The sequence below is a fragment of the Cavia porcellus genome, unplaced genomic scaffold (assembly GCF_034190915.1).
Source record: "Cavia porcellus strain 051 isolate PalLab524CR breed Dunkin Hartley unplaced genomic scaffold, mCavPor4.1 scaffold_9, whole genome shotgun sequence".
NCBI classification, from domain to species: domain Eukaryota; kingdom Metazoa; phylum Chordata; class Mammalia; order Rodentia; family Caviidae; genus Cavia; species Cavia porcellus.
The window spans coordinates 64,308,717-64,335,006 of record NW_026947492.1 but is presented as its reverse complement, the minus strand read 5'-3'; the positions used below and the strand labels follow the sequence as shown (position 1 = coordinate 64,335,006).

Sequence of the window (26,290 nt, the reverse complement as noted above, 5' to 3'; positions counted from 1 at the left end):
CTGAGTGAATGACATCAATATGAAAAAGAATAATGAATACCATTTATTTTGAAAACATCTATTGATGGTAGTAGTTTAAATTATTCCAGCTTATTAATGAGCCTATGTGCCTTACGATGCAATTGTAAAATCCAACAGATATAGGGGCAGTAACTTCTTTATTATAAAACTACATTATGTTCATAACAAACAACATGTTACCCATGCACATGATGTTGATTTCAGGGAATGACTCTTCTCATCCTGCCTCTTTTATCCTGCTTGGAATCCCAGGCCTGGAGAATTCCCCTTTTTGGATAACCTTTCTGTTCTGTGTCATGTATATTGTGGCTGTTGTTGGCAATATCACCATCCTATATATAATTCAAACTGATCATACACTGCATCAGCCCATGTACATTTTTTTGGCCATGCTGGCATTCACAGACTTGGTCCTGTCCTCCTCTACCCAGCCTAAAATGCTGGCCATCCTCTGGTTTCATGCTCATGAGATTGAATATCATGCCTGTGTCATTCAGGTGTTCTTCATCCATGCCTTTGCTTCTGTAGAGTCTGGGGTGCTCATGGCTATGGCCTTGGATCGCTATGTGGCCATCTGCTTCCCACTTCGTCACTCCAGCATTCTGACCACATCTGTGGTGATCAAACTAGGGACAGTCGTGATGGTGAGAGGGTTGCTATGGGTGAGCCCCTTCTGCTTCATGATTTCCAGGATGCAATTCTGTCCTAACAGGGTCATTCCCCAGTCATACTGTGAGCACATGGCTGTGCTGAAATTGCTGTGTGCTGATACCAGAGTCAACCGTGCTTATGGGCTCTTTGTGGCCTTCTCTGTGGTTGGTTTTGACATTCTTGTCATCAGTGTATCTTATGTGATGATTTTGAGAGCTGTGCTACAGTTGCCCTCAGGTGAAGCCCGCTTCAAGGCTTTTGGTACATGTGCTTCTCACATCTGTGTCATCCTGGCATTCTACATTCCAGCCCTTTTTACCTTCCTCACCCATCGTTTTGGCCGTCACGTGCCCCGAGTGGTACACATCATGGTTGCTAACGTCTACCTCCTGGTGCCTCCCATGCTCAACCCCATCATCTATGGAGTTAGGACCAAACAGATCAGGGACAGGGTTATCTCAGGGTGTTGTGGAAAAGACCTGTGAGCCTGGAATCCCAGCCTCACACTCATCCCAATTGCCTGACTGGTCTGATGACATGATTTGCCAGACCATTTGCCAGGATCTTACCTCTCATCACAAAATTATTTCTTCAACAAGCATCCCAGAGGCCAGCAACCTATAAGACAGATTAACAATTTATTTTGTATTTTTTTTGAGATAGTGTCTCTCTATGCAAGTCAGGCTGGTCTTTGCTTCCTTTTTTACCCTGAATGATCTGGTAGCCTCAGTGATTCTCCTGCCTCAGCCTCCTGAGTTCTACAATTACAGTCGTGTGCCCTGCTGGAAGAGTAACAAATTTTCAGGTACCCCAAACAAGTGATCATATTGATGTGCTTGGTAATAAAATATTAGTATAAAATTTGCATCTACATCAGCCATCATGAGAAAACAAGTTTTCCATGTATGAAATTAAGGGCAATTTTAACAAAAAATGTTGTCTCTTACAATTGTTGTGAAAACAGTATTTGTACATTATTGATCAAATATGAATTGATACATTATTTAAAAGATGAAAAGCTTTTAATAAAAAAAATTACAATACATATTTTTCCACCTTGAACATCTTTTTTGAAACAGAATTTTACTAACAGAACTATGTAAAAAAATCCATAAAAATATAACAGAAGGCATTCTCATATTTTGTTATCAGAAACCAAATGAGAAAATGTGTGGTTTATTTGCAATGAAGATATGAGACAGTGTCAAGATATAATATCACATTCTTAAAAAGGAAACTTTGACTCTGAAAACAATGCACAACTTAAGGTGGTGGTGAAACACCTTAATATTAATATCTTAATATTAAATTGTTGAATTATTAAATTGTTTAGCATTTTTGATTACCAAAGTCAATAATGAAGATGACTTTGGAATAACTAATCTTCACTGATTAAAAATGAACATCACGTGAGTGTTGTTTTATAGAAATCAGTAGCACACTTTTCAGGAGAAACAGATTTAGAATTTGAAAATGCCCCAAGAAAAGAACACATCACATTTGTAATGTTTTATTGTCTCTCTAGTGAAAAAAAAAGCAATAATAAAAACTAAAAGAGTAATAAGATCCAAAAGGTACAATAGGTATTGTGACAATGAAAGGGAAAGAATGCTCAAAAGCAAAAAACAACTGTGTTAGGAGAAAGGAGAAAAGTAAGAAAGGAAAAGCTTCTCTGTATGTCTGCTCTGTATGTCTCACTATGTGTGCAATATAGATAACTACACTACTTATCTCTGTTATTTCATCAAAAAGAACAGTTTGTGCTGTCATTGTTTGACTGTTCAATCATTTTTATGCCTAGATATTGTAACCTGAACAACTACTTCTAAGATAATGATATGCAATATATTAACTAGTGTTAATTTTTTACTTTTTTTGAAACTCTGTATTATTTCTACCTTTTTTTCTTTCTTTCTAAAATAAATTTTTAAAAAGAATGCATGTTCTGGAAAGCATTCCAATACATCCCAATTTTAATGTGAAGAGGGCATGATGATACTATCAGCCAATTATTTAATTAACTTGGAATCTTCCTCTCTTTAAAAATAGCTTTAATGTATTTAAATCAACTGTAAAATGTAAATATTTGGTACACATTTTGGTAATTTCTAGTACTGTGTAACTGCCATCTCCTCCATCAAGATAATCTTTTACTTTTAATCAATGCTTTGTAAAATTTTCCTGCCCCTTTACAATCAGCATCTCTGCACTTCATCCAGGAAAGCTCCAATGGTATTTTTTTAGTGTAGATAGATTTCAATGATTCTAGAACCTTAAACATATAAAAGAGAAGTTATCTTGTTTTAACTCTGAAATATTTAGTGTAATGTTTATCCATTTGATTTTGTGTGATAATAGCACATTTCCTATTTTTTCCATGTTTAAGTATATCACTATTGATACACTGATGTTTCATTGATACACTGATGTTTCTCCACCCTGCTGCAGTTGTCTTGTCTTGTTTTACTTCGGGCCAGGCCAGTTTTGTCTATATTCTGACCTCACTCTTGCTCTACCCACCTCTAGTTGTTTTTGATAAGGCCTTCTGCCTCCCTCCAACATTCCAGGTCTCAACTAAAGCTACATTTTTCAGAAAAATAATTCTTATTCAGCTGCATTAACTAGATAACTAGTTATGAAATGTGCAGTCATATCAGTGCTTCTTTTCCCTCCAGTACACAAAGTCATAATTGAAGTGATTGACAGAGATCAGCAACAACTTTAATAAAAGCAGCCCTCCTCAGTCAGCTTATTCAGAGCCAAGCTGTGAGCTCAGGACTCAGTTTTATGCAAACTTTTATAAGTGTGATGCTTTATCAGCACTATGTACTCTGCTCAGAGAAAAACAATCGTGTTTAATCAAGCATTTTGATCAATTAATATGTACCCAATACTATGCTTCGTGCCCTGATACTTTGTAAAGATGCAAAGTTCATAGCTCTCCCTCTGTGCTCCCAAAGTGCCTTCTGTATTGTCCTGACATCAAAATCCCTCATCTATACTCCATTTACCTGCTTTGTGTCATCCTCAACCCTCGATTTGTTCCTTATCAGCAAAGTGATACTTTGGTTACCTTAAATCTCAGTGATCCTAGCACACAGCAAGCATCAGTAAAGATGTGGAAACCAACATCTTTCTATTCAGTGGTAGGCTGATAAGTAGCTAAAAATATGTATTTTCAATTATCAGTGTTTTGAATATTGTGATTACTTATTCTGTGTGGGAAATCCCATGACCCAGACCTCCTGAAGAAAATGATCAGGCTAAAGCTGGCAGCTGGGGCACACTTGCTGTCCCTTTTTATACTGTCAAATTTTCACATTTAATTTCAATCTGCTAATGCTGAAGTCATGGCTACCAAATCTTTCAGTGTCTAAGGCCAAAGGAAGAAGGAAAGGAAGGTATAAGTGAGTGATGCCTCGCTTTTCTAAGAGAGGATCTTTTCTGCACCCCAGCACAAGCCAGATGAAGTTAGAGTCTCAGCCTTTAGCTTCCAGTTCTCAACGTGTCTATCATGAGTGCCACCATTCCATCAGAGCTTTGGCACATTCTAGTTTCCGGAAGTCCTCTAGATGGCACCCTTAATTTTTCCTGCAGGTGTTTGCATCATTGCAGGTGGTATGCATAAGTAAATCTGATCATCCACTTATACTTTGTAGATGGGATATAAAAACCAAGATATCTTGGTTTGACTTTACAGGTGGCACAGAACATAGAATAGAGTCAGACAGGAGGGAAATGTACAAACAAATAAAAGCCAGAGCAGATGGGTAGATATTGACTTTCTAAGAGGTCAGCCAGAAATCTTAGAGAACATTACAAATAAATTTCTATGGGTTTGATAGTTCTAAGAAGAAATACAAATTAATGATATCCTGAAGTTGTGCAAAACAATATAGGGAGTGAGAGATTTAAAATTATATTTTACTCATGTTAATATCTACTGCTTGAGATACCAGCACTATCTTAAACATCACACTTCTATGAAAGCACCATTGTCTACGACAGAAGAACAGGGGCAGGATACCTGCTCAGCACGTCTCCACATGCTTCTTTCTTTGATTCCTGGATTCCATGAGGTGATCCTGCCTCCTTTGCCACATTCCCTCCAAAGTATACTCTCATGATAAATGCTTAGAACTGAGGATTTAGGTTAGCAGCATCAGCACCTGCCTGGAAAATGCAAGGTCATGAGCTTGATCAATGGTACGAAAAAGAAAGAAAAGAAAAATGTCCAAAACAGGAGAGCTAAATGACAGCGAACTGAAGCCTCTGAATCCTTGAGCTAAATAGGCCTTTTGACCTCTTAAGTTTATTTTTCCAGGTTATTTTTGTCAAAGAAATAGAATGCTAACATACATACACAAGTCCCTACACTTACCAGTTCCTTCATTAGAGGGGAGGCAGAAGGGCAGAGATAATTCATTGAGTTTTGGCCTGAAATACACAGAATGTTTTCTTGAGGACAGGAACTTTGTACTGAGTGAGAAGCGTGTGTTGAGTGCCAGTGCTGGGCACGGGGATAGCAGAGAGGCAAGGCCTAGCACTGGATTCAGGCTTAGAGCCAGAAAAATGCAGTAACACAGGACACAAGCCCCAGTATTATAATAACTCTGAAACTGGGTAAAAATGAGTACAGATGGCTACCTGAGAATCAGAAAAGATATTGCCAAAGAGGTGATGATTATCTCTGGAATTTATTTATTTATTTTGGTACAGATTTGCAGCACATGATGACTGTATTCCTTGTAAGGAGCGAAGTTTTAATTCATCAGAAGGATAAAAAGGAGAAAGCAGTTTAAAGCAGAGGAATTAGCATTTACAAGTGCACAAGCCATGAAGTTCAAAAAGAAACTGAAACGTCTTTACAAAGGGAAATAATGCCACAGAAAAAAACACAGTCTCTGTTTTCAGAGTGTTTCAAGTTTTAGCTTACAGCACATAGAGATCTCTCACTCTATGTTTTGCACAAGCATCCTAGAAAAATTTAGACCAGGAGTTTGACAGATTTTAACTGTTAGGAAATAATTATTGATTTAAAAAAAAAAGCCTAAAGAAAATCCTGAAAGTCCTGAGCCCAAATCAAGGAGGCAAAACCACTGAAACTGTTTTTAGGATAGCATAAAAAAAGCATTAAAAATAAGAAGGTGACAAGGACAGGCAAGATTCCCATCTCTCCTCCTCCTCTCTTGTTCCTCCTCTTGATGCTCCTCCTCCTTCCCTCCTACATTTCCCCATCTACTTGATTTTTTTCAGATTTCTTCCAGTTGCACATGTATAAAACAAAGGAGTGTTATGATCTGCCCACATACATAACAACAAAAACAACTTCTTTCCCTAAATATAATTGAAATCTGTGTGAAAGAAAAAGGAAGAAGTTTAAAGCAGCAGTCATTGACTCATTTCCATTTGGACATTTAATGTTTGACATGCTTGCTTTTCACTTATAAATCCTGGGCTGCCAGTAGGTGAAACAGGAGACAGCCCAATTTTATTAGGTGTAATTTAGGAAAAATATGTATGTTTTTAGCCTATGAAAATACTTCCCTGTTCAAATTTTAATCAATTTTACTCATAACTTTCAGCATTCTCAAAACTAATATGCATTCATTTCTTGATTAGTTTCTTCAAAGAGCAAGTTTCTCCCCTAAATGTAAGTGCAGCAGTCATCACATTATACCACCCCTAGGAAGTAGCCCCATATGTACACATCTGACTCTAGGTGTGTCTTCTAGGCAGAAGGGGCAAAGGTATTCACAAGCCTGTTTCCTGCTCATTACCCTGTACATTTCGTAACACATTTTTTTTCTTTTCTATAGCCTGCTCTTAGTAACTTCCATCCAATTCTTTCTTTCTTTCTACCTTCCATGTGGAGTTGTTCTTACATTTACTTAACTGAAAATGATTAATTCTGGGTACATAAATTCAAACACCACTCTTACCTCAACCACTCCAAGTCAACTTCACCCACATTTTCTCTTCTGATGGTCAGAAGTGTTCACTGGATAAAGACACCTGCTTTCTACCTGTATACCACTTCCCTCCACTTAATGGCACCCAAACTAAAAAAAAGTCATGACAAACAGCTGAGAACGATCCTGATATCCATGGCGTTCCCAGCTACCTCAATCGGATGAGCCCCAAGACCTACCATAAGCAACTATGATGCTATACTGGTACACAATGACATGACATAAGACCATCTCTATGGTCATTTTGTGTCTCACTGTGGTTAGATTTGAAATATTTTCATTACAACAACAGATATCATCACACTGCTATAGCTACCTGTGGATAACTATTGTCCAATGTACTTAGCACATATGTCTACACAGTTAGGTCACCTGTCTCAGTATCTTCATGTCCTATTCTTTTTTCTCTCATTATGTTTGCTACCATACACTACAGATGGTTCTCATCAATCTGGTCAGCATCTACTGCTAGTGTCTTCCACGTTCAAAATCATGTCACAGGCTTTATCTTTGGAGTAAATATTATATGTTTTATTATCCCTGTTCCCTCTCTCCACATCCCTCCATCTCTTTATCACCTCATATGAGAAAGATCCATCTGCCTACTTCCTATTACCTATCATCTATTGTACTCTTCATTTGTGATTTTGGCATCTCCTATAAGAGAAACCAAATTTAAATTTGTGTGTTTGATTTATTTCACCTAATAGTATGGTCTCAAGGTACAACAGTTTTCCCAAAAATGATTTAGGTTTATCTTTCATTATGGTAGAGCAGTGCTCTCTTGTGTATAAATAACATAGTTTCTTTATCAATTCATTTGTTGATGGACATATAGCTTGTTTACTTAACTATTTACTTTACTTAACTATTAAGTATTGTGCTGCTATAAACATAGGACTGCATGTGTCATGGTAATATGAGGTCTTTAACTCTTTTGGGAAGATAATACGGGAATAGAAGGGTCAAATGAAACTTCTACCATTAGTTTTCGGAGGCATATATACATTTATATCTTCGTATTACTTATAATACCTAATACAATAAAATACTTTGCAAATAGGTGCTATACAATATTGTCTGAGGGATGATGACAATGAAAAACGTGCAATGTGTTTTTGCACAGATTCAACTATTTTACAACTGTTTTTCATCAGCAGTTGGTTCACACCACTGATATAGTGTACATGGGCAAGGACCACAAATTCTGTATATATGATTTGCTTTCTTTCTTTTGTATTTTAAATATCTCTGAGGAAAGTGGACACATGACATAGGAGATAAAACCATTTTTAATACTTTACAGATGCATAATATGTTTGAAGGGAGCTGAGGGAGGAAGGGAGGGAGAGAGCGAGGTTTTGATTTTTCGTTATTGATAACCCCTACATCTTACTGATTAGTTCCTAGCTCAATTCCAATCTGTAACACTTTCAAATATACTATAATTCACACTAATTTCAGGGTCATTTGGATAAGTACCCTAAATATTATTTATAGTGTGACCATAATAATATCATGCTTCTGCTCCTTAAGCCTTTCTCTTTCTACACAATGAATGTCCTTTTCACTCCTACTTGCATTATGTAGATGCAATTAAATCAGCACATTTAGACACTAGAGCAAATGACATCTGTGGATTAATTGGTCTCCAACAGACCACTGGGATAGACATCCCATGAATCATCTCTTTCCTGGATTTGTCTCCCCAGAAAAAAAAGCTACAAGGTCTCCGGTACCTAAATCTTCTCATTGAAATAGTTGCTGTATTCTGCACCCCTATGATAAACCTGTCTTTGGTTAATCACTAAGGTCAGTGTTATGGTTTGTGTCTGGATATCCGGCCAAACCCTCACGCAGTCATGGAGGCTGGCAGTATACCTTGGCATCATCCAAATGGCACTGATTTCGGCACATGCAGAATGCCAAAGTTCTCAGGTTGAAAAGGTTTCCACCCAGATTTTGGAGGGTCAGGGAGGGAATGATGTGAAGCTGTACGAAGCCAAAGGTGCAGTGGAGAACCCAGATGTCTGGAAAAGCCAGGAATGTGGATTATTTAAGGAAACCTGTAAGAGTCCAAGAGTGGAGCCATGAGAGCTACAACCACCAGAAGAACCACGGGGGTGGAGTCACCCCAGCCTTTTGGAGCTCACACTGAATTGCTTCAGAGGCTGAACATGGAAATCCAGGACTTATGTTTTCCGGATTGGATTATGGACTTGAATTTGTTCCAATCCTTTGTATCCTCCTGTTTGTAACTTTTGGAATGACAATGTATATCTTGTGCCATTATATGCTGAAAGTGCTTAACTTCATTTGTACAGGGACTCACAGCTAAGGGTTTGCCTTAGATCTCAGAGGAGACTTTGGACCTGGACTTTTGAGCAGTGCTGAAACTGTTAAGACTTTGGCAAGTCTTAGAGATGAACTAAATGCCTTTCTCATAAAGAGATGTGCAGAATCTTTGGGAGGCAAGGTATGGAAAATCATGGTTTGAGTCTTGATGCCCCCCTCAAGCCCTCCAGCAGTCACAGAGGCAGCTGACTCTAGAATTTGTGATTGTTTCATTGTCTTGTCTGGGATTGGAAGTGTGAGTGTTGCAGCTGCCCTGGGATGGATAGCCTGTGTGCAACATAAGGGAGAGAAAGAGGCATGCTCCTCCTTTTGACTCTTTTGTCCTTTCCTTTTTGTCACTTGTGACCACCATGAATAGCTGCTGCTTAGCCACACCACCCTGCCTTGGAGCCAGCACTGAAATCTCCACAAATTGTGAGCTAACTAAACTTGTCCTTCCTTCATTTTATGTGTTCGGCGTTTTGTCCAACAATAAGAGAAAAGTAAACAAGACAGCTGGCCAGTTCCCAAAGTGGTCTTTTTGATGATGGCCAGTGTACACCTGTTTTTGTACCCTGTGCTCAATCCCATCATCTGTAGTTAAAACACAAAACAGAGCCACAAAGCTGTGCTTAGCTTGTTCCTTAAAAAATAAACAGAGGTTATTAAATTGGAGGAAATATGACGTAGGTTGTTTTCACTGTTAAAAAGCAATCCAGTAAGTTACTGTCAATTGAATTTTTTCATTTATTTAATAATATGTAATAAATGTGATTTTGTTTTCTGTCATAAGGTTATGATATATTGCCTAATAATTTTAAAATCTGGCAAAGGAAATTGGATCACATCATGACAAAATAATTAAAATAATATAGCAACTAAGATTTCCTGACTGCTCTTTACTAAATGTTATCTTAATTGCTTTTAAAACATATTCCATTAATATTTCAAAATAGCCCAATTAAATATATATGTGTATATATATGTAACAATACATTATATACATATATGTATATATGCATATATATGTATATACATATTTTTATATATACATATATATGTATATACATATATACTAATGAAGAAATTGAGCTCTAGGGTCATGTAGCTTCCATAGATCCTGTTTGAAGTTTTAATTCTGGTTTCCTATACTTCAAATGGCATACTTTTCACAACCCTTTTTCACACTACCAGAAGCATCAAAAATAAAAACTGATACTCCAGGAACTTTATCACTGCCTCAAATGTGCAGTGGCCTTAAGAGAGTACATTTTGCTTATTTGATTTTTAGAAAATTCATAACACATATAGTAGAAATAGGGTTCACTCCATATACATAAGACACTATAAAACACTGGGTAGTCAAAAGTCTTAAGAAATGTTGATATTGTCTTATGTAATATGAGAAATTGTAACTTTAGAACACTAGAAATGATAATAAAGTAGAATACAAAGAAATTTGGAAAAGAAGTTCTTTACACTTTTTCTGCAGGAAGCGTCCTCACAAATTTAAATAAATCTATTCATCCTTCTCTACAGAAAAACCAAAAATTAAAGATACACACACACACACATAATTTTACATAAAACTTCAGCTTCAAAAATGCCACGCAGGATGCAGGACTGCATGACTCTCTTTCCCTATCAAAATACTAAGGTAAAGAATTGATAGTTCTCAGTTTATAAGCAATAATGCAGAATTAGATCACAAATGTGCACCTCCTGTGAAGGAATACACGATAAATATAGTGGTTACAAAAAAGGCAAATTCTTTAAATATCAATTGCATAAAGTGGTAGAAATTTTCAGAAGGGAGATGGAAACTGTTGGGGGTCACATGACAAAGTGATGAAAAACAAAATCGATGCTCCAGGAATCTCACAAACACTGGGGGATGTGATGTGCTGGATTCAGTACAAAGCAGCTTGCGAAGATCATGTCTTATGCATCCAGTTTCCATTTTTGTATTCAGTGATGTCAGACCGGTACTTAGAGTCACCAAAGGAGAATATCTACCACAAGAATTGGTAAACATTGCAAATGAGAATTTTCTTCTCTAACGGATTCATGTTATCACCATATCTGTGAATACAGTTGTATTTTATGTCTGACACTGAAGAAAATAATACAAATTCAACAGTCAAAAGGTTTACAGTAAAATGTGGGAAGCAACAATATGAACAAAAAATATAAAATAATTCACTTACCGCTGTTTATTCAGTCCTGTTTCACTATGTTATGCCGCTATCTAAACTGAAAGGATTTTCAAAGGTGCACCAGAAAAGTATTTTGGAAATATTTTTTGTATGTGTGTCCAAAGTACCAGTTATGTCTACTCATATTCAATTAGGAATCACCTGCACTCCAATTTAACCCAATATTAATGAATTTTTGTCCCCAGTGATCCTATGCCTAAATAAAATCACAAACATTGCTGTATTGTGGTTAAACTTTCAACGTAAAAATTTTGAGAAGACCAGCTCATCAAAACTGTTGTTCAGTAGCACACACATATTGCTCATTTTCTTTTTTGCTGTGTCTTCAGCCTTCCCAACAATATTGACATCAATAAGATTCTCCCGAAAATTAAAATAAAGCAGCATATGGACTTAGACACTCTTGTGCGATTACACTGCATTGTACTGGAATGTGGCCAAAAGCATTAGATCACAGATAAAATAATAGAGAGAGCACCCTGGTTAGATGTGCAAAAGGAAGTGAAGCAGGCAAACTCTGTCACACTTCTGTCGGGCAAAAATGTGGAGGTTTTCTCCAACATCACACCTAGAAGTCCTCCTTTCTTAAGAAAGGAAGAAATGAAACAATCTTATTATAGATTAGGGAACATAAAATGAACAATATATTTGGCCAGAAATTCTGTAGTTTATTATTATCATTTTGTAACTTCAGTTTTTTGTACACTTCAACAGAGAGAAGGTAAAAATATGTTGGGGTAAATATTTTCAAAGTGCAGAAAATGCTGATCCCCATTCACATGCAACAACAAATTTACCATCTGATATTTTTTCTACAAATTATCTGACCAAGGTGTTGTAGGAGACAGTGATGTTTTGCAAGCTATCCATGACAGGAATATAACTAGTAAAAGTTAGTTATAAGGTGAAAGGTGAATTAATGGATTATTATGCAGTCAAATTTATACATTGATTTTCTTTGAAAGAAAGTTGTGTATATGTTTATTTATATACATGTATATTTATGTATAATACTATATGGTATGACTAGCTAGATAATAATTTTTATTTTTATACTCTGCATTGTTTGAATGTGTATGTGTGATTTACAGGTATATGGATACTGTGGGTCAATATGTAAAAGGAATAGAAAAAAAGAATTCTATACTTAAATTAAAGGATGTTAAAAAAATTCATAGATACAGTAGTTTTGAGTTGTAACCAGATACAAGCCAGACTGATAAACTATAGACTGAGGTACACTAAGTTTAAACATAAATAGCAGTGACTAAAATGGTCTGTAAGATAATGGATATAGCAAAGCTATCTACCTTGACATATTAAGGAATTCTATGACTTTCACATCACTATCTTCAATCTACTCTTTCAAAAAGCATCATTTCTCAATATCTTTATCTCCCCTGCTTCAACAGGCCCACAATCACAATCTGTATTACTTCAAGTTCACTGCTACCCCTTACTTAGGTGTTATTATTACCCAAAAACCTTTGTTAAAATGTATCTTTAGAGTTACTAGTTTTTGAAGACTTAAATGATGAGGGACATGTAAAAGGACCAGTAGGTAAAATACTTGAACCTCTATACCACACTCCTTACACAAAATCGTTTCTTTTCTACACAGGAGATCCTATAGTAGGCACTACATCCAGTGTTTCAGTTCCAAAGGATGCACAGCAGTTATTTAAAAATGCCTGTGTCTGTCCCAGAATGTGAAAGAGTCCTGAGATGGAATATCCAAGAGAAGAGGAAGGAAACCAGAGGGCTATCATGAGGTGCCAACATGTGACCTGGAGCAGGGGAGCCATCCAAGGTATTGAGCAGCTGCTCTGGCAGCTTTTACCTTGGGCCTTTGGAGAAGTCACAGCTAGGCAAGGACAAGAGGAGTAGGCTCCATGTGATGCAGCTTTGTAAGTAAACACTTCTGACCATTAAAGGGTGAACACAACTTTCCTGAGCAAAATTCAAGCATATGGGGCAAGATCAGTGGCAAAACAATCATTTCAACCATGTGAACTTAACAATGTATTACCACATTATTATTATTACTATTATTATTATTATTATGTTTTATATATTGTGTCAACTTGAGAATTTCAAAAGTTTAACTCAGAGACTAAGCAGGGAGCCATAATCCTCATATAAGAGGAGGATACAGAGATTTTAAGATTGATGCACTCGCCCAAAGGGGTGGTAGCAGGCATACAATATGAGGGAGGAAAAGAGACTTGATTTCCCTTCTACTCATGTTGCTTTGCTGTCTTCTCTCTCCTATGAGTGCCATAACACCCTGTCTTGGAGCCTGCTAGTTATGGACTGAAACTTCTATAAACTGTGAGATAAATAAACTTTTCCTTCTTTAATTTGGAGTGTTGGATATTTTATCCAGCAAAGAGGGAAAAGTATCCAAGACCAACATAAAGAACAGAGATGCAAATAGAGTCTTGGAATATTTTTTAATTTTCTTTTTTAAAATTAATTTTATTGGTATAATTTAGATATATATAATGATCATATGTGTCATAGAAAATGTGTACCTGAATAAGATATATCTTGATTCCTCTTGTTTTCCAATCTCTTCTCCTCCCTGAATATTTTTTTAGAGTAGAATATATTTATTCAGCAAAAGAAAGCTTCTGTCTGAGAGACAGATGGAAGAGGTTCCGAGTGGGTTGCCTTCCCTCAATATTTTTGATGAGAGATCATATCCACACATAAGACTTTGAAATGATGCTGAACACAAATGTTTTTATAGATTTGCTGTTGTATTTACAATGCCACATGGTCATTAGCTAATGTGAAATAATAGATTTGATTTATCTAGAAAGCTTTTTCTTTTGCTGATACTGACCTCTGTTCTACTAATTAGAGATGTATTGTTGGCAGTCACTCTTCTTGCCTCCAAGGTTTGGAGTAATGAGGTTGTATAGAATATAGATTTTTGCCATATTCTCGAGAACATTTTACTTGTAGACATGAATGAATTGGAAGAGAAATGATCAAAATTCTCCAGTCAAAGTAAACAGACTGGCATAATGGATTAAGAATCAAGCTCCAACAATATGCTACATATGAGAAATGCATTTAACTCAAGAAGAAATTCATAGAATGAAATCGGAAGGATAGAAAACAGTATTCCACGTGATGAGAACCTGGAAAAAAACAGGACTAGCTATTCTATTTGCAGAAAAAGAGAAGTTCAAGCCAAAACTGATGAAGAGACACAAAGGAGGTCCCTCTTCCTTATTAAAAGAACAATTCAACAGGAAAAGATAATAATTGAAATATATATTGAATACAAGCTCATCTAACTTTATAAAACAAATATTAATAGACAGAAAAATCAAATAAGCACAAACAATATTATATTAAGGGACCTCAAAACACCACTGTTACAAATAGATCAACTAAACAAAATTCAACAAGGAAATATCATAATGAACCTTTTAATAAATAAACTTAGTAGATTTTTACAGAGTGTTCCACCACAAACATCAAGATGCACATTCTACACAGCTGCACAGAATGTTCTCCAAAATAGACCACATACTATTTCATAGCACATGCTTAAGTAAATGCACAGCAATTGAAATTATTCTAAGCATACCATCAGAGTATATGCAATGAAAATGAAAACCAGTGGGAAAAGAAACCACAAAAATGCATAAACACATGGAAATTGAATGACAACCTCCTGAACAAGAAATAAGTCACAGATGAAATTAAGAATAAAAAGAGAGTTTCCACAATTAAAACAATAATGCCAAAACAGCATGCCGGCACTTATGGGATGCAATCAAAGCAGTGCTACAAGGGAAATTTAGGGTGGTAAATTCCCATATGAGAAAAGAAAAAACAGAACAAACTGAGATACACAACCTGATATTGTAACCTCTTCCAGAAAAAGAAGAACAAGTCAACACTAAAGCTCAAAGAAGGAAGAAAATTATAAAGATCCTATTAGAAAACAATGTAATTGAGGCAAAGAGAACAATAAAAAAATTAATTAATTGAAGAGTTGGTTCTTTGTAATAATAAAATTGAATGCCCATAGTCAACCTTATCCAAAAAAGAAAAGACTCAGATCCATACAATTAGGAATGAAAAGGGTAATATCGCAACCGTCTCTGTGAAATCGGAATGATCAATAAAACTCACTCTGACAAACTATACTTTTCTTTTTTTGGTCTTTTTGAGACAAGGTCTCAATGTGCAGTTCAGGCTAGGCTTGAGTTCACTTTATAGCCCTGGCTGATCTCAAACTCACAATGATCTTCCTGCCTCAGTCTCCCAAGTGCTGAGATTACAGGCATGTGCCACCATGTCTGGCAAAAAACTATAATTTAAAATGAAGGAAAATACAGAAAAAAATGGATTTATTCCTACATAAATATGAACTAACAAAGTTAAATCAAGAAGATGTTTTTAATTCTTCTGGGAAAATACCCAGAAGGGGACTAGGTCGGTTAAACAGGACCTCAAATCATAGCTTTCTTGAGGAATCTCCACTGATTTCCACAGTGTTTGCACAGTCTACACTCCTCGCTACTGTGGAGGAGGGTTCATTTTCCTCAACTGCCCCTTCAGCATTTGTTATTGGTGGATTTCATAATAGTCGATCAGTATAGAATGAGATGGAATTTCCACATTGTTTTAATTTACATCTTTTGAATGACCAGTAACACGGAACATTTTTTCATGTATTTATTTTGTATTGTATTTCTTCATCTGAGAACTGCATACTCATCTCTAATCCCAATTTTTGGATTGAGTTTTTTAATTTGGGGTGTCTGATTTTTTCAATTATTTATAGGTTGTAGATAGAAGTCGTTTGAAAGAGGGACCGTTGGCTAACATTTTTTCCCATCCTATGTGTTGTCTTTTCACTCTGTCAGAGATTTCTTTTGACGTACAAGAACTTTTTTAATAAGGTAAGAGTCTGGTTGTTGATTCTTTGAAGTATTTCTCATGCAGTTTGGGTTTTGTTCATGAAGTTTCTACCTACACTTATGTCTTCAAGATATCTACCTATTTTCTCTTCCAGTAGATTTAGTGTTTCTGTTTTAATATTTAGCTCTTTGTTCCATTTTGGCTTTAGTTTAGTGCATGACATTAGAAATGTTTCTAATTTTAGTCTTCAGTATCATAACACAATGATATATGTGCACCCATGTTTATAGCAATACAATGTGTAACAGACACATCTTGAAAACAAACCAAATGCCCATCCACTGAAGAACGGATAAAAAGGTGTGATATTTTTATACAAAGGCGTACTACTCAACTATAAAGAAGAATAAACTGAAGACCTTTATAGGTAAATGGATGCCACTTGAGACCATACTCATAAGTGAAATAAATCAGACTCACATATTGTAAACATATATTGTCTCCCTAGTGTAAGAAGTAGAAGGAGTAAATAAGATCAAAGACATACTGTAGTTGCTGTAAAATCAGAAGAAACTATTGAAAAAGAAATAGAAAGGGGGATGGAGGAAAGGAGAAAAAAGAGAGAATATATATATATATATAGTTAAGATAGTTGTACCACTAATTTCTATTAGTTCATTGAAAATAAAGATTTGTGCCTATATTATTTGATCCATTTTTAATACATTTATGAGTAACTACTTTGAAAATAACAATATATAGTATATCATCCATGTAATTCTCCTACTATCATGATTGAAATTTTGTATCATTTTTATTTGTTTTTCTATTTTAAAATTTTTTAAAAAATAATAAATTAAGAAGATTTAAAAATTCTACAAAATCCAGGGTGGTCAATGAAATTGAATTTGTAATTAAGAACCTATCAACAAAAAGCCCAAATCCTGATGGTTTCACTGCTGAGCCCACCAAAAAATTTAGAGAGGATCTAATGCCACTACTTCACAAATCCTTTAGTGAAATTGGAAAGAAAGCAATTCTTCCAAACCCATACCTTAATTCAATCATCACCCTGATATGAAAACTAGAGAAGGATCCAACCAAAAAAGAGAATTAAAAGCCAATCACTCTAATGGCATAGACACAAAAGTCCTCAATAAGATGCTGGCTAGAAGAATGCATCAGTCATCAAGAAGATTATACACCAAGACCAAGTACAATTTGTTGGACAATTCATGCAGGGATTGTTAAACATATACAAATCAGTAATGTAATATATCATATTAACATAAACAAGAACAAAAACCATATGATCTTCTCAATATATCTAGAAAGCCATTTGAGAAAGCCCAATAACCACTCAAGATAAAAAAAAATACTACAGAAAATCAGAATAGGTGATCTTTATCACAATCTGATAAAAGCAATATATGACAGTCAACTCTGCACTAAATGAGCAAAATTTAAAGTTTTCACTTTATAATCAAGAATAAGACAAAGATATCCACTATCATCACTTCCATTCAATATACTACTAAAAAAAAACTTAGCTAAAGCAATTAGACAACAGAAAGAAATAAAAGGAATAAGCACAGGAAAGGAAGCAGTTAAATTAGCATTATTTGCAAATGACATGATACTCTATATACGAGACCCTAGAAACTCCACCAAAACATTTCTAGATTTAATAACCAAATTCAGTCTTGTACCTGAATATAAAGCTCACACTCAAGTCACTAGCATTTCTATTCACAAATAATAAACTCACTGACAGAGAAATTAGGGAAATCGCACCTTTCACAATAACAGTGAAAACTGAAATACTTAGGAATGAATCTAACAAAGAAAATAAAATATCTCTATACTGCAAGCTACAGTTTTCTGAAAAAAGAGATCAAGGAGGATATCAGAAAATGGAAAGATAACCTTTGTTCTTGTTTAGGAAAAACTAAAAATGGCTCTACTCTCAAAATTATTATACAGATTTAATACAATCCTGATCAAAATATTAATAGCACATGTCACAGAATTAAAAAGATCCATCCTAAAGTTCATTTAGAATCAGAAGATACATAAAATATCAAAAACAATTCTTGTCAACAAAAAGGCAGTCATAATCATGGACTTGAAATTATACTACAAACAAAAGTATACTATCATGATGAAGATAATTTGGAACTGGCAAAAAGAAAGAAACAAACAAGCCAGGTGATCAATGAAACAGATTAAGATGCAAAAACAACTCCAAACACACTCAGACATTTTATCTTTAACAAAGGGGCCAGACCCATTCACTGGAAGAAAGAAAGCTTTTTTAATAAATGGTGTTACAAAAAACAGGCTTTCCACATGCTGAAGACTGAAACTAGGCACATGTCTGCCATGCACAAAACTAAAGTCAAAATGGATAAAACAGCTAAATATTAAAACAGGAAACATCTGCTGGAAGATGATAGAGGTAGAACTCTTGAAAAATTGGAGTAGGCACAGACTTCAAGAATAAAACCCTGATTGCACAAATATACTACAAAGAATTAACAACCAGAATCTTATTCTATTAAAAAAACTTTTGTACAGCAAAAGAAATCACCAACAGCATGAAAAAATAACCCACAGAATGGGAAAAAAATTTTGCCAGCTGTTCCTCAGACAAAGGACTAACATCTGGTATATACTATGAATTGAAAAAAACTCAGATTTAAAGTCCAAACGCCAAAATGGACATGTGAGATAAATGCACAGTTCTCAGATGAAGAAGTACAAACACCAAATAAATATATGAAAAACTGTTTAACATCATTGGTCATTCAAGAGATGCAAATTAAGACAATGCTGCGATTCCACCTTGTCCCAGAAAGAATGACTATTGACACAAAATCAACCAATTACAAATGCTAATGGAGCTGTGAGGAAAAAGAAACACTTCTTTGCTGTTGGTAGGAGTGTAGACTGTTGCAAGCACTATTGGAGTCAGTATGGAGATTCCTCAAGCAACTGGTTCAAAAGGTCCCTATTGACTCTGCTTGACACCTGCTTGGTATCTACCTAAAAGAATTTAAATCATCATACTACAGTGATACATGCAGATTCATGATTATATAAGCAGTTTTTAATAGCTAAATCTTGGAAAGAACTCAAATTGCCATCAACTGATGAATGTACAAAAAAGATGTATTTTTTAATATAATGGAGTACTATTCAATCTTTGACAATATTAAGTATCATGCCTATTTTCCTTGTTTATTAATTAATTGCTCATATAAAAATAACTCAAATCTGAAGTCATAAACTTTTTCAATATCTCTTTTAAATGTCGATGAAAGCATTTGTTTCCTATAGACATAATTGGAGCTAGAATTGCCAGGTCAAATGTATTTATTTTACTGTGTTCCACATTATCCTTAGAGGAGCTACACAATTTCATAATCTTAATCCTGATTCAAAGCCATGTATTATTTTATTATATATTTTATCAGTAATTGCTGAGATTATTTTGTACATTTGTCTTTTAAATTTATTTCTGTGTGATCACTAGCCATATTTGAGCATATTTTATCTTAGATTAACCATTCTTTTTATTATTTGTGATTCTTGGTGAATTCAAAATTCTAAGATTTGGTCAATAATTTAATCTTGGGAGTTGTATTACATCCCTGAGGTTGTTATTGTTTCTTATATGTTGCTATTACATCACTTGTAATTATAACTCACTACATAATTTCTCCCACTATAATGCTTCCTTATTAATAAATGTTTATATTAAACCCATTCCTGTTTAAATTAATGTACGGTTTCTATCTTGAATTATAATTTAAGATAAAATCAAACTCAGTAGACTCTTTTGTAACATATTCTCTATCTTCAGTTGATGCCAACTTTTTCCTCATGTGATTTTGAATTATGGTTAACACAATCAAATAATAATTAAAACCCTACTGTACATGCTCAGAAAGATAATTATGTTCCAAGAAATTTAATGCCATCATGATGAGCAAGAAATTCACTTGTTATTTTTTTAAGTAAAAAGTCATTAGATTATATGGTAATTGTTTTATGGTACTTAAAAGTAGTCTCCTGGTATAGCTAAAAATATTGTCTAAGATTATGAAATGGGTTGACTTTTGTTATTTGCATTGGAAAATCTGAAAAGAGAAATGATTAAAGTTTGATTTACCATTGCTCTTCCCAACTGGTCCCATAAGAAAGTAATAATGGCAGAGATACAGATTTACAAGAACCAATTGAAGAGTTCCAATTTACCAAGTCTAACCTAATAAATATTTGCAAAGTAGAGTTGCACTCATTCCTGGGAGGTTAAAAGTACTATTGCCAAATTTTACCATTCAAGTAACGGAAGCGGTACCTGATTTTGAACATTTGGTATGCTATTATGCATTTACATTAGATATGCCACTGCACATAATACAAAGAAAGACAGATACATTCACACATGAAACGAAGTCCAATTACACTGATACACGTTTTAAAATTTACTCAATCATATAACAATATTAGACACATGCAGAGAAACAAGAGTTTTAAAACAACCTAAGTAGCTAAAGTATTTGAGTGTCATTAAAGAGAGAAAAGATGTCTTACTAAGAAAGATTCCCATAGTAAATCTATTCAAATTGTATACAGCATTTGAATTAATATTTCCTATATATTAGGCTGTTCATCTGCAATATCTCATATTATGTTGAAAATAAAATCTTAATTTTGATGTTATTGATATAGAAACTGATTAAGCAAGTAAGTTACATATTCTGGGATCTCAGAGGAAAGTTTGGGACTTTAGGTACTACTAAAGGATGCACTTAGAAATGGCTTCTACTCTGGGGTAACTGTTGGCTAAATATGACATTTCTCCTGGATTAAGACCTTCATAATAGCCTTGCGAATCTGCTTAGTCTTCACACTATAAATGATAGGATTGAGAACAGGAGGGATGAGCAGGAAGACATTGGCCATGATGGTATGAACAAATGGAGGTGCTGAATGGCCATAGCGATGAACTAGAGACAAGCTGATGAGGGGAATGTAGAAGATGGCAACAGCACTGATGTGGGATATGCAGGTATTAAAGGCTTTCTGTCGCTCCTCTGAGAAGGCAATGCTGAGGACAGATCGGATGATCAGAATATAGGAGAGCAAGATACAAGGGCAGTCAAATCCTGTAGTGGAGAAAAGTGCTAACAGACCAAAAATGCTGTTGACTCTGTTGTCTGTGCATGACAGTTGAATCACATCAACATGGTAGCAGTAAGAATGTGAAAGGACCAGAGATTCGCAAAAGGACAACCTCTTAACAAATAACACAACAGGTAACATGACAGCAACATTCCTTATCAAAACAGTCACCCCAATCAGGGCAATCCTGGCATTGGTGAGAATGGTGGTATATCTCAGTGGGTTACAGATGGCCACAAATCAATCAAACGCCATGGCCAGTAGAACCCCAGACTCCATGAAAGTAAAGCCATGGAGAAAGAACATCTGAGCAATGCAGGCATTTAAATTGATCTCCCGGGCTTCAAACCAGAGGACACCAAGGGTTGTGGAAAGTGTGCACAGAGACAAGCTCAGGTCTGTAGCAGAAAGCATGGCGAGGAAGTAATACATGGGCTCATGAAGGCTGTGCTCACGGAGGACCACCAACAGGATCATGCTGTTTCCAGAGAGGGCGATGGCGTACAGGAGGCAAAAAGGGATGGAGACCCACACCTGGGCCGCTTTCAGGCCCGGGATACCCGTCAGAAGGAAGGTCACAGATTGAGTGTTAGTATTATTGAAAACCAACATCATGGAGGACTGAAAAGAAAGGGATATTTGGATAATTGAACATAACAGATAAAAACATATGTAATTCATGGTTTAGAAGATCTTTCTGGCACTGCAAATATCACCCAGAAATTACTGTAGCTAATTCTTGAAAAACTTTACTACTTCTGAGTTTCATGGAGCTGCAAGCTTTTCTCACACAGACTCTGTGTTTTCCCCTTTATTGAGACATAGAAATACTTGAAGTGTTCCATATCAACTTTTCTCAAGTAAGGGAAACCTGTGTCTTTCTCTTCAGGACAATAAATATCAAGGTAAAATCATCTCTACCTTAAAAAGTTCATAGGCAAATAGTAAATAATGTTATAAAAATTCAGCTTCAAGAGGTCAGGAATTTAGTTCAGCAGCACAAGGGCCTACTTTCTTTTTTTAAATTTTTATTTAAAGAAAGAAAAACAGTAAAAGGGTACAAGTAACACAGAATTTCAGAAAAAAACAGTAAGAAATTACTACTTAATAGATTGCAGGTATTACAATTGTCATCTTACAAATAGCTGTTCAAGTTACAGGATTAAAGCATACAAAGTGGATATTCAAACAGTGAGACTGCAAACAGTTGTGTTCAGTGATCCAACAAAACCTTAGTAATTACGTCATCCATCTTAGACACCTAAACACACTTGCAGTTGTATCCTTTAGAGTACTTTCTTTTCCTCTCTGTTTTACAATAACATTTACACATTTTGGGTTTTATTACTTCCATAGTTCTTATTACTTTTTTGGAAGAGAAAAAAGCCAAATATGACAAAACAAAGCAGTCAGTCAAGACAAAGAATGGACATAGTATATGATGTAAAAACAGAATACAAGGTAATCAACAATGGTTACCATAATGCCTCTTGCTATCTTAAAAAGAATTGCCTATATCATTAGGTATAGTAACATCGAACAAAACGGTACAGAACAAGATCGATAAAACCTAAACATTGGAGACATTACAGGACTTCAAAAGAAGATAATAGTCAAACCAGAATGGGCATTATAGTGAATCTTTTGCCTTCAAAGTAGTTGCCTATACCCTCAAACTTGATACTGTCAAACAGAACAGAATAGAGTAAAATCAGTCAAAACAAGATAATGAGAGCAATACAGGGCTTCAAATCAAGTTAATAGGAAATCAAAAAGTTACTATAATATATCCTGCTAATTTTTTTTATTTTTCCCTTTATTAAAAAATAATAATAGAAAAATAAATAAATAAAAGTTTAAAAAAGAGGGAGATTGAGGTAAAAGAGGAAATAACAATAAAGGGCAGAACAGAACAACTTAAGCAACATAGTGTTTTACCACAAGATAACTGGACTTAATAGTAGTTACCATAGTGTCTCTTTCCTTGAAATATTTGAGTATAACTTTGTATCATATAACTATGATAACTATGTATAACTATGTATAGCATATTGTATAGCAATAACTCTGTATAACTATATATAGCAGCAAACATATCAAGACAGTGTGAAATCGTTCAAGAGGATGAAAGTACTACAAGGTATTTAGAACCAGCTAACAGAAAATGAACAATGGTTTCTATATTATCTCTTTGCCTGTAAAAATGTTTGTTTATACTATCACATATAATAAAATCCAGTAAGACACAACATGATAAAACCAATGGAGACAGAAGAACAACAGTTTGGTGGGACTTCAAAACAAGATGATATTAAATCAGCACTAGCTATTATGATGTCTTGTTTTCTTCAAAATAACTGTTTATATCATCACTGACAATAATATCAAACAGCCCAGAATAAAACCATTACAATTAATGAGTGAAAACTTTATAAGACTTCAAAGCCACATAATGTGGAGTCATGATTACCACATATTTTATGTATTTGAATCATTTCTTACAATAGGAAAAATATTCGGTATTCATACATGTGCGTTTGATTTATTTCACTTATGAGCATGGTCTCAAGCTGCGCCCATTTGTGTATAAATATCTCAATGTGATCTTTCTTTATAGCTGAGTAGTACTCCATTGTATAAACATACCACAACTTTTTTATCCATTCCTTAGTTGATGGACATTTGGGCTGTTTCCAAGATCTGGCGATTACAAATTGTTCTGCTATAAACATGGGTGCACATATATCACTGTGGTATAATGCTTTCAATTCTTCTGGGAATATGCCTAGAAGTGGAATACCTGGAACAAATGGGACTTCCAATCCCAACTTTTTGAGAAATCTCCAGACTGACCTCCACAATGGTTGCACCTGTCTACACTCCCACCAACAGTGCAGGAGAAGTTCCTTTTCCCCGACAGAAGGGCCTGCTTTCTAAGCATGAGGTCATGAGTTTGCTCCGCAATACCAAAAAAGAAAAAAAATTCAACTTCAAGCATTTTTTCAAAAATACTTTCAATTATTGAATCTAGAAAAAGATTGAATATTTTATGGAATGAAATGGTATCAGGCTTTCTGAGAAATATAAAGAAATAAGTATAAATATCTCTGAAACATATATCTGTTTCTATGTATGTTGATTTTAGAGTGATCCAAATTACTAGCCTAAGATATATCAGTACTAATGCCACTAATTTTGACCTCCCCATGTGTGAAAGTTTGATTGCTGAAAGAAATGGTCGTGTATGCACCTTGCAGAGGTGAAACTAAGACACAACAATTGAAAGTTACTCAAAATTTCTCTTTAGAAGAACTCTCGATTGTTCAAGAAAGCATTAACAGAAGAAAATGAGAAAAGCTAGAATAAGAGGCAAAAATAGATAAAGAAAAAGAAAAAGGCATGAAGAGGAGGAGAAGGAAAAGAAAAGAAAATGGGAGGGAGGAGGAAGGAAAGGTTGTCACCTTTAACAAACTGCAGGAAACACTCCGTTTGGTTAAATAGGAGCATAGACTACTTTTAAAATTCATGGAACCTTCATAATTCACAGAATTCCATAAATAAATACCACGTGGTGCGTCCAATCATCTTTATATCTTTAACCTGACTCAATCATCACAACTATTTGAGGAAGAAAATAACCTTTTTGTCACTAACGTACATATAATAAAAACCAATGTTTAAACTAATTAAATAATTCACCCCAAATTGTGTAGCTAGCAATGAAAGTGGTGAAACTTTGATATCTGCCCCAATACAAATAATTTATTAATGTTAAAGAATAAATATGAATTTCAATGAGGAGGGAAAATGTTCTTGACGAATATTTGCCAAAATTGGCTTTTACATAGCTGTGCTTTGGTAACTTTAAATTAAAATGCAGCACTATATAAATGGGACAAATATAAAACTCTATGGAAAGTTACACCAAAATGAAACCGTCAAATCAGTTTATCCATTTAGTAATCAAATAATTTATTCACCTCATGTATTTTGTTGACAATTCTTCATAAAATTTTCTCATTCTGCCTATTAGAAATACTCTTTCTCTTCCTGTACACAAATTTCTATTATTTTTGTACTTCCACTCATTTGTTTATTGAACTTACTGGTTTTATTTTAGTTTTGTTTTTCATTTTCCCAGAATGAACTTATATTTTCCAACTTTATGTGAACTAATCTTTATTTTTCTACCCTTTACAATTTTAAACTCATTTAAAAATTACCTGACCCATTTCACAGTCCTGTGTGTCATCTATGTAGTGAAATACCTCAAATAGGTATTTGAATGCCAGTTCTTGCCTTCTGGTTCCAGATCAGAGGCTATATCTATACGGGTTTCAATGGGGAGAAAAAGGTGTTTCAAAGTGTTCAAAAGCAAGTTAATCACTTTTCCTTATTACAGTTCTTCACACTATGTGTTCCCTGGATAGCTCATAATTTTCTCAAAAAATGACATAAGTGTTTCAGTGATCAATGCTTTCATTTTATTAACTTTAAATCAATTACCAAGACTTTTCTTTTCAATTTCTAATGTTGCTTTCTTGCACCTCAGCTTTAACTAAATACAAATAAGGTCATAAAAATGTCCAGAGTAACTTGGAATAATAAATCAGCCTATAAATAGTAGGTTATTATTTTAATAATCTAAAAATATAAAATAAAAGAGGTCAAAGCAATAACTATTTTCCATTACTAACATCTTCTTTATGCCAGAAAAAATACATAATTGAGAAAATAAACTTTAAATAACAACAAAAAGTATTTGTCAGCATTAAAGTGTCCACAGAGTGAAAATAATAATTTAAATTTTCAGGTTAAGATGTTAGTAAAATGCTTTTAATGACAAAAGAATAAATTTATAAAGATTAGACATTTAATGAGTTGATAATAATATCAACATTGATTATTTAAAAACTTATCCCTGAATTATTTAAAAACACATCAAAAATATTTTTGAAAAATGAAAAAGATAAAACTATAGAGAAATATAGCTAAAATATAATGAAAGCATAAGCATTT

At 34.6% G+C, this 26,290-nt stretch overlaps 2 protein-coding genes across 2 annotated transcripts; one reads left to right on the top strand and one right to left on the bottom strand.

Moving 5' to 3' along the window:
* Positions 1-203: 203 nt before the first annotated feature.
* LOC100726165 (olfactory receptor 52R1-like) lies at positions 204-1,157 on the top strand. The gene has a single exon (XM_003463441.3). It carries the CDS (start codon positions 204-206, stop codon positions 1,155-1,157), a length of 954 nt encoding a protein of 317 aa, XP_003463489.3.
* A 19,775-nt stretch (positions 1,158-20,932) lies between these two features.
* Positions 20,933-21,913, bottom strand: LOC100725889 (olfactory receptor 51F2-like). Its single transcript, XM_013145277.2, is given in 1 exon segment — positions 20,933-21,913. A coding segment is annotated over 1 exon segment (954 nt). The 5' UTR covers positions 21,887-21,913.
* Between the last annotated feature and the right edge of the window lie 4,377 nt (positions 21,914-26,290).